Source organism: Rattus norvegicus, chromosome 9 (genome assembly GCF_036323735.1).
Source record: "Rattus norvegicus strain BN/NHsdMcwi chromosome 9, GRCr8, whole genome shotgun sequence".
Taxonomy (NCBI): domain Eukaryota; kingdom Metazoa; phylum Chordata; class Mammalia; order Rodentia; family Muridae; genus Rattus; species Rattus norvegicus.
The window spans coordinates 9,894,909-9,908,333 of NC_086027.1; the positions used below are offsets into that span (position 1 = coordinate 9,894,909).

The 13,425-nt window shown below is 39.3% G+C and overlaps 1 protein-coding gene across 1 annotated transcript in view; it reads right to left on the bottom strand.

Annotated features, from left to right (window-relative positions):
- Window positions 1–5,140: 5,140 nt before the first annotated feature.
- Window positions 5,141–13,425, bottom strand: part of Vom2r77 (vomeronasal 2 receptor, 77) — a 66,004-nt gene continuing 57,719 nt past the window's right edge. The window contains exon 6 of the mRNA NM_001099519.1: window positions 5,141–6,042. Coding sequence (NP_001092989.1) covers window positions 5,141–6,042 — 902 coding nt within the window. The remainder of the gene's footprint in view (window positions 6,043–13,425) is intronic.

A 13,425-nucleotide genomic window follows, 5' to 3' on the forward strand; every position in this document is an offset into this window, starting at 1 on the left:
TCTTAGCACAGCTTTCATTGTGTCCCATAAGTTTGGGTATGTTGTACCTTCATTTTCATTAAATTCTAAAAAGTTTTTAATTTCTTTCTTTATTTCTTCCTTGACCAGGTTATCATTGAGTAGAGCATTGTTCAATTTCCACGTATATGTGGGCATTCTTCCCTTATTGTTATTGAAGACCAGTTTTAGGCCGTGGTGGTCCGATAGCACGCATGGGATTATTTCTATCTTTCTGTACCTGTTGAGGCCCGTTTTTTGACCAATTATATGGTCAATTTTGGAGAAAGTACCATGAGGAGCTGAGAAGAAGGTATATCCTTTTGCTTTAGAATAGAATGTTCTATAAATATCCGTTAAGTCCATTTGGCTCATGACTTCTCTTAGTCTGTCTACATCTCTGTTTAATTTCTGTTTCCATGATCTGTCCATTGATGAGAGTGGGGTGTTGAAATCTCCCACTATTATTGTGTGAGGTGCAATGTGTGTTTTGAGCTTTAGTAAGGTTTCTTTTACGTATGTAGGTGCCCTTGTATTTGGGGCATAGATATTTAGGATTGAGAGTTCATCTTGGTGGATTTTTCCTTTGATGAATATGAAGTGTCCTTCCTTATCTTTTTTGATGACTTTTAGTTGAAAATTGATTTTATTTGATATTAGAATGGCTACTCCAGCTTGCTTCTTCTGACCATTTGCTTGGAAAATTGTTTTCCAGCCTTTCACTCTGAGGTAATGTCTGTCTTTGTCTCTGAGGTGTGTTTCCTGTAGGCAGCAGAATGCAGGGTCCTCGTTGCGTATCCAGTTTGTTAATCGATGTCTTTTTATTGGGGAGTTGAGGCCATTGATATTGAGAGATATTAAGGAATAGTGATTATTGCTTCCCGTTATATTCATATTTGGAAGTGAGGTTATGTTTGTGTGCTTTCATTCTCTTTGTTTTGTTGCCAAGATGATTAGTTTCTTGCTTCTTCTAGGGTATAGCTTGCCTCCTTATGTTGGGCTTTACCCTTTATTATCCTTTGTAGTGCTGGACTTGTAGAAAGATATTGTGTAAATTTGGTTTTGTCATGGAATATCTTGGTTTCTCCATCTATGTTAATTGAGAGTTTTGCAGGATACATTAACCTGGGCTGGCATTTGTGTTCTCTTAGGGTCTGTATGACATCTGTCCAGGATCTTCTGGCCTTCATAGTTTCTGGCGAAAAGTCTGGTGTGATTCTGATAGGTCTGCCTTTATATGTTACTTGACCTTTTACCCTTACTGCTTTTAATATTCTTTCTTTATTTTGTGCGTTTGGTGTTTTGAAAATTATGTGACGGGAGGTGTTTCTTTTCTGGTCCAATCTATTTGGAGTTCTGTAGGCTTCTTGTATGCCTATGGGTATCTCTTTTTTTAGGTTAGGGAAGTTTTCTTCTATGATTTTGTTGAAGATATTTACTGGTCCTTTGAGCTGGGAGTCTTCACTCTCTTCTATACCTATTATCCTTAGGTTTGATCTTCTCGTTGAGTCCTGGATTTCCTGTATGTTTTGGACCAGTAGCTTTTTCTGCTTTACATTATCTTTGACAGTTGAGTCAATGATTTCTATGGAATCTTCTGCTCCTGAGATTCTCTCTTCCATCTCTTGAATTCTGTTGGTGAAGCTTGTATCTACAGCTCCTTGTCTTTTCTTTTGATTTTCTATGTCCAGGGTTGTTTCCATGTGTTCTTTCTTGATTGCTTCTATTTCCATTTTTAATTCCTTCAACTGTTTGATTGTGTTTTCCTGAAATTCTTTCAGGGATTTTTGCGATTCCTCTCTGTAGGCTTCTACTTGTTCTCTAAGGGAGTTCTTTATGTCTTTCTTGAAGTCCTCCAGCATCATGATCAAATATGATTTTGAAACTAGGTCTTGCTTTTCTGGTGTGTTTGGATATTCCGTGTTTGCTTTGGTGGGAGAATTGGGCTCCGATGATGCCATGTAGTCTTGGTTTCTTTTGCTTGGGTTCCTGCGCTTGCCTCTCGCCATCAGATTATCTCTAGTGTTACTTTGTTCTGCTATTTCTGACAGTGGCTAGACTGTCCTATAACCTGTGTGTCAGGAGTGCTGTAGACCTGTTTTCCTGTTTTCTTTCAGCCAGTTATGGGGACAGAGTGTTCTGCTTTCGGGCGTGTAATTTTTCCTCTCTACAGGTCTTCAGCTGTTCCTGTGGGCCTGTGTCTTGAGTTCACCAGGCAGGTTTCTTGCAGGGGAAATGTTGGTCCTACCTGTGGTTCCAAGGCTCAAGTTTGCTCGTGGGGTACTGCCTAAGTCCTCTCCGCTGTGGCAGCAACCAGGAAAATCTGTGCCGCTCCTTCCGGGAGCCTCCGTGCACCAGGGTTTCAGATGATGTTTGGTGTTTTCCTCTGGCGCCTGGATGTGCACAGAGTGCAGTCTCTTCTGGTTTCCCAGGCGTGTCCGCCTGTCTGAAGGTTCAGCTCTCCCTCCCACGGGATTTGGGTGCAGAGAACTGTTTATCCAGTCTGTTTCCTTCAGGTTCCGGCAGTGTCTCAGACGCAGGGGTCCTGCCGCACCCGGGCCCTCCCCTATGGGAACCCAGAGGCCTTATACAGTTGCCTCTTGGGCCAGGGATGTGGGCAGGGGTGGGCAGTGTTGGTGGTCTCCTCCGCTCTGCAGCCTCAGGAGTGCCCACTTGATCAGGCGGTGAGGTCTCTCTCCCACGGGGTTTGGGAGCACAGAGCTGCTGCGGTCCGGGATCCGCCGTTGTGGGACTTCCGGTAAACACAGGAAGTGCCCGGCCTTAGAGGAATTTTGCCTCTGTGTGTCCTGAGTTCACCAGGCAGATTTCTTGCAGGGGAAAAGTTGGTCCTACCTGCAGTTCCAAGGCTCAAGTTTGCTCGTGGGGTACTGCCTAAGTCCTCTCCGCTGTGGCAGCAACCGGGAAGATCTGCGCCGCTCTTTCCAGGAGCCTCCGTGCACCAGGGTTCCAGATGGCGTTTGGTGTTTTCCTCTGGTGCCTGGATGTGCACAGAGTGCAGTCTCTCTGGTTTCCCAGGCGTGTCCGCCTCTCTGAAGGTTCAGCTCTTCCTCCCACGGGAATTGGGTGCAGAGAACTGTTTATCCGGTCTGTTTCCTTCAGGTTCCGGCAGTGTCTCAGGCGCAGGGGTCCTGCCGCTCCCGGGCCCTCCCCTACGGGAACCCAGAGGCCTTATACAGTTGCCTCTTGGGCCAGGGATGTGGGCAGGGGTGGGCAGTGTTGGTGGTCTCCTCCGCTCTGCAGCCTCAGGAGTGCCCACTTGATCAGGCGGTGAGGTCTTCCCCACTGTTCTTAGTTCTTATACTTTCTCCACAGAATTGATCACACGGTTTTCCAAACATTTTTTTATTATTATTAACTTGAGTATTTCTTATATACATTTCGAGTGTTATTCCCTTTCCCGGTTTCCGGGCAAACATCTCCCTCCCCGATCCCCTTCCTTATGGGTGTTCCCCTCCCCATTTTCCCCCTATTGCCACCCTCCCCCCAACAGTCTAGTTCACTGGGGGTTCAGTCTTAGCAGGACCCAGGGCTTCCCCTTCCACTGGTGCTCTTACTATTTCCAAACATTTTTACATTCCATAAATTCATAGCAAGTTTAAGACAGTAACTCAAGTCATAAAATTAGAGTTATAAAAGAAATATTTATATGTTTCCATTAAAACTAGTACCTAACTAAGCTTTCATTATCTGTTACTTTCTCCATACATTTGTTAAAAGTTTAAAACCATAATTCCTATGTAATAAATTGACATGTTTTGTCAAGAGGTAAATCAACTGACTCATCTCTCCTTAGCTTTGAAGTTTTGTACATATAAATTAGTCAATACTTGATTTTCTGTCCTTGCACCTGCAATAAATTGTTCATTTCCAGTTATCAGTTAATGGTTTCACAGCTCACATGGAGGGAATATTTTCCCTGATATTGAATTTATTCCAAGACAAGTTTTTTATCCTAGTGCAATTAGCTCATGAATCATGAAGGTTTATAAAACAGTAGTTGAAGATTCCATATTATAAAGGCCTCAAAGTTACTTTTACAGTTTTAGGAATTCTGTAGAATCATTAGTATTCATTATAAAATTTGTCTATATAGCATTACTAGAAGAGTAATGTTCTGCAAAATCAATCAATCTTCATTGCTCTGCAAAAAGATCTGCCCTGAAATTATTAATTTATATAATAATAGCAGGGAAGACTTACCCATTACAAGATGCAATCCTGAGATGAGACCACTGAAAACTCTGCAACTCAGAGTTTACCTATCATAGCCATGCAACACTGTGGTGCATCTCCAATAAAAGTACCTGGATACGTTTAGCCTTTCCTAGATAGCTCCTAACCATAAATGAAATAAATTGTAGCAACACATCATTTTTAACTTTCTGTTTTAATTTTTCAATGTTTAGTCTTTTTATACAATTTCAAAGGTTTTTTTAAACAATATATGTATAATGTGAGTATTTTGTTATACATTCTGTGCTACACTCAATAGATTTCTGAAACTACAACAATGTCTATGTATGTTATGAAATACCTAAATGTCTTTTCTAAGTCATCTTGAAATGTTTCATACTTTTGTTTCTAACTTATAAGTTCCACACATTTAACAAAATTACCCAAATACCTCATGAATCCACAGTCATTCCACTTCGACAGGAGAATGTCATTATTAACCAAGAGTAAATCTTTTTTAAACAGTATAATGTGGAAAAAATTTCCTCTTAGTATGTATGCATCTTTAATTTTCATTCTGCATTCAATAATAATCAATAATCATCTTTCCATTATTTTTCCCAAATATATTCATGATTTTGATCACATTTTAACATTTCTTTAAAAATGTAACTTATGATATACAAAGATCAAATCACATATATAAATTAGCTGATAGATTATATATAAAAAGTATAAATTAACTGATAAAATGTGGGTAAAGAAAAACAGTAAGCAGAGAATACAATATTCTTAACACTGATACAAGGAAAAATCCAAAGCATTAAAAAATAATTTAATTGTGTATAGAAATAAATACCATATTGAAATAAATTATTTGTATGTTAGAACAGTGAAGTGTCATCAGGGTTTGTGGTAGTAGTATACATTTGGTTGAAATTTCAACATGTCAAGAATGATTTTTACCCTTCACCTTTTTTATAAAATTTCTATCTTGTCTTAATACAATAATATAGCACTTGGGGATAAAGATGCAACCTAGAAGCCCTGCACCTGAGGTCAAGATGGAGAAGACCTCCACAGCCACCATGACCTTCCCTTTGGTGCTATGGAAGACAGGGAGGAATGTGACCCAAACACTGCAAAACACAAGCATGCTGAATGTTAGAAACTTGGCTTCATTGAAAGTATCAGGAAGATTTCTGCCCAAGAAAGCCACAATGAAGCTTGCTAGTGCCAGACAGCCCAGGTATCCAAGCACACAGTAGAAAGCGATGATTGATCCCTTGTTACACATAATGATGATGTGGCCATATTCAGAGTGAGCATCTCTCTCTACAAAGGGAGGAGATAGTCCCAACCAGAGTCCACAGAGCATAAGTTGAAAAAGGGAACATATTGGAATTATGACCTTGGATGCAACAAATAATGGCCATGTCACTCTTCTTCCTGGAACAGTAATGCTGAAGGCCAGAAGTACAGTAATTGTCTTGGCCAAGATCGTGGACACAGCCACAGTGAACAGAGTCCCAAAAGTGATCTGTTGCAGGACACATCTGGCTGTGCTAGGATGTCCAATAAAGAGCAATGAACAGAGAAAACAAAGTGTGAGAGAAACAAGCAAGATGTAGCTGAGAGTGCGGTTATTAGCTTTCACAATGGGGGTGTTTTGTTTTTTCACAAAGATTCCTAGAATAAGAGCTGACAATGTAGATAAACATAAGGCCATGCAGACCAATACAATCCCTACGGGGTCTGCATAATCCAGAAATGTCACAGCCTTTGGGAAGCAGTGATTTCTCTCTATGTTGGCATATTGGCCATCTGGACACTTCACACATTGTGCTAGATCTGAGGTAGAAAAAAAATTCAGTTTTACATCTTTTATTTCTGTTATTCATGGAATTCTTAAATAATTTTTCATATGTAACCAAAAGTTGTTTTTTCCCTGCTGCACAGCAAATCAATTGAATTGATGGACACCATATACTGGAACTATTTCCTATTTTATTTAAGGTGATGGGAGAAACATTTAGTACTCACCAGTAACTGACAAGTGTTCTCCTTGTCCGGCATCTCTTCCAACATGAACTGTCACATACATTACTGATCTTAGCCATTCCAACAGATATAAAACAGACATTGTAAGTAGTTTTCATTTACAATTACTTGATGGCAAAGAATATTGTGGATTTCTTTAAGTGTTTTTCAGCCATTGAAAAATATCTCAAGCTAGAATTCACTGTTCATATCTGTACTTTCTTTTTCAACTTTATGCATTTATATATTTAAGACTTGTAGTCTATTTTTCAATATTTATTTATTTATTTATTTAAGAACTGTAGATTTATGTTCCAGTTTACATCTGCACTGAGAAACAGAGTCTGATCTCCAGTTCCCACCACATACCCAGAGACAGCCTGACCCTTGGAATTTCTGACAACTCCAGGCTCACAGGTGAGTCTTCCAAACCTGCCAAACTGGAACACCCTAGGGAGCAGATAATGCAGGGCATCTATCCTGGGCTGCTAGAGACACATCTTCCTTAAAGTTGGCACCTACACCTAGGAGTGGATTCTGTGTTCCACCCCTCCACCCTAATTTACACCAAGAATCAGCTTGACCCTCCAGAAGTTTTGACAGACTCAGGCTCACAGGTGAGTCACTGACCCCACCCAAATACCTGGACTATTTGGAAACCACTCATGGTCCTGGACAGGCTCTCTGGAGCACCTCTCATACCCAGAGACATCTTGACCCAAGGAGGCCCAACCTAACCAGTTTCACAGGAAGGAGAGGTTCCATTCAGAAACAGCAAGAGCAGTTAACACAAGAGATAACTAGATAGCAAGAGACAACCATAAGATCATATGAAACAGGAACCAATGCAAATTGGCAATATCAGAACACAGTTCTACCACCTCAGCAGGACTACAATACCCCAATACAGCTGAAAAGCAAGAGCCTGATCTAAAACCTCATCACGTGAAAAAGAGAAAGGATTTAAAGGAAGACAAAAACAAATCCATTAAAGAAATACAGGAGAACACAGGCAAACAGGTAGGTACCCTGGAAGAGGAATCATAAATTCTTTAAAGAAGTAGAGGAAAGCACAAACAAACAGGTTAAGGAATCTAACAAAACCACCTAGGATCTAAAAATGGAAAGAGAAACAATAAAGAAATCACAAAGCGGGTGGACCATGGTGATAGAAAACCTAGGAAAGAGGCAGAAGTCACAGATGTAAGAATCACCAATAGAATACAAGAGATAGAAGACTGAATCTCAGGAGAGAAAGATACCATATGAGAAGACATTGACACAACAGTCAAAGAAAATATAAAATGCAAAATCTCCTACCTCAAAACATCCAAGAAATCCAAAACAGAATGAAAAAAACCCATCTAAGAATAATAGGCATAGAAGAGAATGATGATTCCCAACTCAAAGGGCCAGTAAAAATCTTCAACAAAATTATAGATCAAAACTTTGCTGACCTAAAGAAAGTGATGCCTGTAAATATACAAGAACATTATAGAACACCAAACAGTGGAGCAGAAAAGAAATTCCTTCCATCACATCAAAACAAGAAAGAAAGAAACTAATTTTTTTTAGAATTTAATGAAAATAAAGGCACAACATACACAAACTTAGGGGACACAATAAAAGCAGTTTCAAGAGGAAAACTCATAGCTCTCAGTGCCTCTGTAAAGAAATTGGAGTTAACCTACAGAATTAGCTTTATAGCACCTCTGAAAGCTCTTGAACAAAACGATGCAAATACACCCAAGAGGTGTAGATGTCAGGGAATAATCAAAATCAGGGCTGAAATAAGCCAGGTAAGAACAAATAGAACTTTATAAAGAATCAACAAAACTAGTACTGGTTCTTTGAGAAAATCAACAAGATAGGTAAACATGCAGCCAAACTCACTATAGAGCACAGAGACACTATGAAAATTAACAAAATTAGAAATGAAAAGGGAGACAATCCAACAGAAACTGAGAAAATTTTTCAAAAAAAAAAAAACATCAGATCCTTCTACAAAAGTGTATAGTCAAGAAAACTGGAAAATCTAGATGAAATGGAGAATTTTTTACTGGATATTTTATTTACTTACATTTCAAATGTTATCCCCCTTTCTCCAAAACATCCTATATCAGCCCCCCCACTTCTATTAGGGGGTGACTAACCACTAACTCCATCTATCCTCCCTGGCAAGGCATTCCCTGACACTGGGGCACCCAGCCTTCACAGAACCAATGGCCTCTCTTCCCCCTGATGCCTAACAAGGTCATCCTCTGCTACATATGCAGATGTATTCATGGGTCTCTCTGTGTGTACTCTTTAGTTGGTGATTTAGTCCTGGTAGCTCTGGGTAGTCTGGTTGATTGATATTGCTCTTCCATCAAATTCTGTACTTTCTATAATTACTTAGTTGGAGACCCCTTTCTCAGTCAAATGGTTGACTGCAAGCATCCTCCTCCATATTTTTCAGGCTCTAGTAGAGCCTCGCAGGAGACAGCTATATCAAACTCCTGTCAACATGCACCTCTTGTCATGCACAATAGACTCTGGATTTGGTCAATGTATATGGGATGGAACCCCAAGTAGGGAAGCCTAAGGATGGCCTTGCCTTCAGTCTCTGCTCCACATTTTGTCTCCATATTACCTCCTGTGAGTATTGTATTCCCCCTTCGAAGAAGGACTGAAGCATCCACACATTGGTCTTCTTACTTAAGCTTCATGTGGTCTGTAAATTGTATCTTGGATATTCTGAGATTTTGGGCCAATATCAAATTATCAGTGAGTGCTTACCATGTATGTTCCTTTGGTTACCTCCCTCAGAACAACATTTTCTAGTTCCATCCATTTGCCTCAGCATTTCATGAAGTCATTGTTTTTAATAGTTCAGTAGTAATCCATTGTGTAAATGTACCACATTTTCTGTATCCATTCATCTGCTGAAGGACATCTGGGTTCATTTCGGCATCTGGCTATTATAAAGAAGGCTTCTATGAACATAGTAGAGCATGTATCCATTTTATATGTTGGAGCATATTTTGGCTATATGCCCAAGAGTGGTATAGCTGGGTCTTCAAGTAGTACTATGTCTGATTTTCTGAGGAATCACCAGACTAATTTCCACAGTGGTTGTACCAGCTTACAATCCCACCAATGATGGAGGAGTATTTCTCTTTCTCTGCACCATTGCCAGAATCTGCTGTGATCTGACTTTTTGATCTTAGCCATTCTGACTGGTTTGAGGGGAAATCTTGGTGTTGTTTTGATGTGCATTTGCTTGATGACTAAGGATGTTGAACATTTCTTTAGGTGCTGCTCAGTCATTCCATATTCCTCAGTTGAGAAATGTTGTTTGGCTCTGTACCCTAATTTTATAGGGTTATTTGAATCTCTGCAATCTATCTTCTTGAATTCTGTGTATATATTGGATACTAGCCCTCTATCAGATGTAGAATTGGTAAAAATCTTTTCATAATCTGTTGGTGGTTCTTTTGTACCATTGAGAGTTTGATTTACAAAAGCTTTTCAATTTTATGAGTTGCCATTTGTTGATTATTGATCTTAGAACATACCCCATTGGTTTTCTCTTCATGAAACTTTCTCTTGTGCCCATGTTTTCAAGGCTCTTCCTCATTTTCTTTTCTATTGGTTTCAGTGTATCTGGTATTATGTGAGGGTCCAAGATCCACTTGGACTTGAGCTTTGTACAGAGCAATAAGAATGGGTCAATTTGCATTCTTCAACATGCTAACCTCCAGTTTATCCATTTGTTGAAAATGCAGCCTTTTTTCCACTGGATGTTTTTAGCTCCTTTGTCAAAGTTAAGTGACCATATTTAAAAATTCAGAAATGAAAAAGGACATATAAAAACAGAAAGTGGGGAAATTTAAAAAAAATGATCAGAATCGACCACAAAAGCTCTCAACAAAACTGAAAATTCTGTGTGAAATATTGTAGACAGATGCTAGGTATCGAAGTTAAATCAGGATCTGATAAACCATCTAAACAGTCCCATAGAACCTATGTAAACAGAAGCCATCATTAAAAGTCTCCCAACCAAAAAAAGCCCAGGATCAGATGGATTTCGGGCTGAATTCTATCAGACCTTAAGAATACCTAATAGCAATATTCTTCAAAATATTCCACAAAATTGGAACAGAAGTAACATTACCTAATCTTTTCTATGACTCCACAATTATGCTTATACCTAAACTGCACAAAGACCTAACAAAGAAAGAGAACTCAAGATCAGGTTCCCTTATGAGTGCCAATGCGAAAATACTCATTAAAATTATTCCAAACTGAACCCAAGAACAAATAAAAATGATCATTCATTATGATCAAAGAAGCTTGATCCCAGGATTGCAGAGATGATCCAATATTCAGAAGTGCATCAGTGTAATCCACTATATAAGCAAATTCAAAGAAAAAGAAAACCACCTGATCATCTCATTAGATGCTGAGAAAGAATTTGACAAAATTCAACAACCCTTCATGGTAAAAGTCTTGAGCAATGCAGGAATTCAAGACTCAAACCTAAACATAGTAAAAGCAATGTACCACAGACCAGCACCCAACATCAAGCTAAATATAGGGAAACTTGAAGCAATCTCACTAAAATCATGAACTAGACAAAGCTGCCCACTCTCTCCCTGTATCTTCAATACAGATATATGTAAACTACAGAAGAAAACATGGGAAAGGCCTCAAACACATTGGTGCATGAGAAAATTTCCTGAACAAAACACCAATGACTCATGTTCTAATATCAATGATTAACAAATGGGACATCATAAAATAAAAATGCTTCTATAAGGCAAAGGACATTGTCAACAGACAAATGGATAAACTAAAGACCAGGCTAATTTCTTCACCAACCCTAAATCTGACAGAGAGCAAATCCAAAATTGGCGAAGAACTCAAGAAAGTAGACTTCAGAGAACCAAATAACCCCATTAAAAATTGGCTACAGGGGTTGGGGATTTAGCTCAGTGGTAGAGCGCTTGCCTAGGAAGCACAAGGCCCTGGGTTCGGTCCCCAGCTCCTGAAAAAAAAATTGGCTACAGAAATAAACAAATAATTCTCTATTGAGGAATCTTGAATGGCTCAGAAGCCCCAAATTAAAATTTTAACATCCGTAGTCATTACAGAAATTTAAAACAAAATGACCCTGAGATTCCACAGTACACCAATCAGAATAGCTAAGATAAAAAATTCAGGCAAGGGCAGATGCTGGTGTCATGGTTTGAAAATGCTTAACCCAGGGACTGGAACTATTTTGAGGTGTACCCTTGTCAGTATAATTATATCCCTGTGGTCATAATCTTTAAGACCCTCTTTCTAGCTGCCTGGAAGTTATTCTTCTAATAGCAGTCCTCATTTGAAGATGTTGAAATCCCATTCTGCCTGCACCATGCCGGCCTGCGTGCCACCATACTCTTATCTTAACAATAATGGACTGAACCTGTGAACCAATAAGCCAGCCCCAATTAAATGTTTTTCTTCTAAGTCTGTTCACAGCAGTAAGACAGAAATTGGTATCTGGAACTAGGCTATTGCATTGATAATACTGATTAAGTTTTTCTATGGAAGAATGTGTATTTGAGGACTTTGGATTTGGAAAGCTATGGAATGTCTTAAGTGGGGATCAATGAGCCATAGTAGTAAGAATATAAAAGACTTTGTTTCTGTGAGTGATAGGAACTGTGCAGTCCTGGCTCCAAAAGGTTTCAATGGAGATCAACTTCTTTATACAGCCTAGAGACTGTTTTTTTGTAGTATTTTGGTGAATATCATAGCAGACTTTTCCCTTGTATGTTGAGTCTACCTGAGTCTAAAGTAAATAGGTTTACACTAATTGTATTGCCAATGGAAGTCTCAGAAATGCACATAATAGACTTTGTTCTCTGGTTAAGGCTCATGGAGAACAAGCTTAGAATGGAAAAGCATAAAATACATATGTTGAGTATTAAAGGGGCAGCAGGAAGTGAAATGTGGCTGAATCCTGTGTTCAATGATATTGTATTGAATTAGTGGCGATCTTAGGTCAAGATTCTGCCTAGCTACGTTTAGATACAAGCATGGTGGTACACTCCGTTAATCCCGAAAGACAAGCATGCAGTACTCTGAGTCCAAGGTTAATCTATAGAGCAATATCTTGGACAGTCAAACATAGGCAGTGAAGGAGTTTTAAAAGCTGAAAGTAGATAATGTAATAGAACAAGTGGCCTATGTTTCAGCTCCTGGAACGAGTACAAATTGGTAGCTTTGGCCATGTGTCTCTGACTTTATGTTGAAGAGGAGAATGAGGCTACTGGGACAATTGATGCTGGTTGGCTGAAGTTAATTAGTTAGTGGTGGTTAAAAAGAGACCAGCATCACTCAGGTGAAATCATCTGGGAAGTGTTTTCTGAGAAAAAAAAGCTGTGTTCCAGAGATATTCAAGGTTGTACCTCATGTGGCAACTATAATTGGTAATGTATAAGAGTCACATAGATGATACTGGTTTTGAAGGCATGAAGAAGTCATGAAGTCCAGCTGAGGCTTGACACTGTGAGAAGCAATAGAAGGTCATTGGTGAAGGTGCATCCTCAGTTGCAGTAGAAAGTCCATGAGTGAAGGGGTCATGCAAAAGATTTCAGGTTTGTTACTATGAAGAGGCTACTGGTGAAGCCTAGTTACAGCAAAAGTCTCCAGGATATTGAAGATGCAAGTATCATGGGATAACACCAAAAACAGCACTTGCAGTGGAGTGGATTAACGTGATGTTAGAATGATAAAGAGGTCAGAGCTAGAGAAGTGACACTAGCTCGTTGGAGTATCTGAAAAGATTATGTGCAGATCAACGACATTGAAACAAGAATTGCAGACTGGTACAACCATTCTGGAAATCAGTCTGGAGGTTCCTCAGAAAATTGGACATTAAACTACCTGAGTACACAGCTATACGACTCTAGGGCATTTACCAAAAAGATGCCCCAACATATAACAAAGACACATGCTTCACTATGTTTATAGCAGCCTTATTTATAATAGCCAGAAGCTGGAAAGAACCTAGATGCCCTTCAACAGAGGAATGGATACAGAAACTGTGGTACATCTACACAATGGAATACTACTCAGCCGTCATAAACAATGACTTCATGAAATTCATAGGCAAATGGATGGAACTGGAAAATATCATCCTGAGTGAGGAATCCCAATTACAGA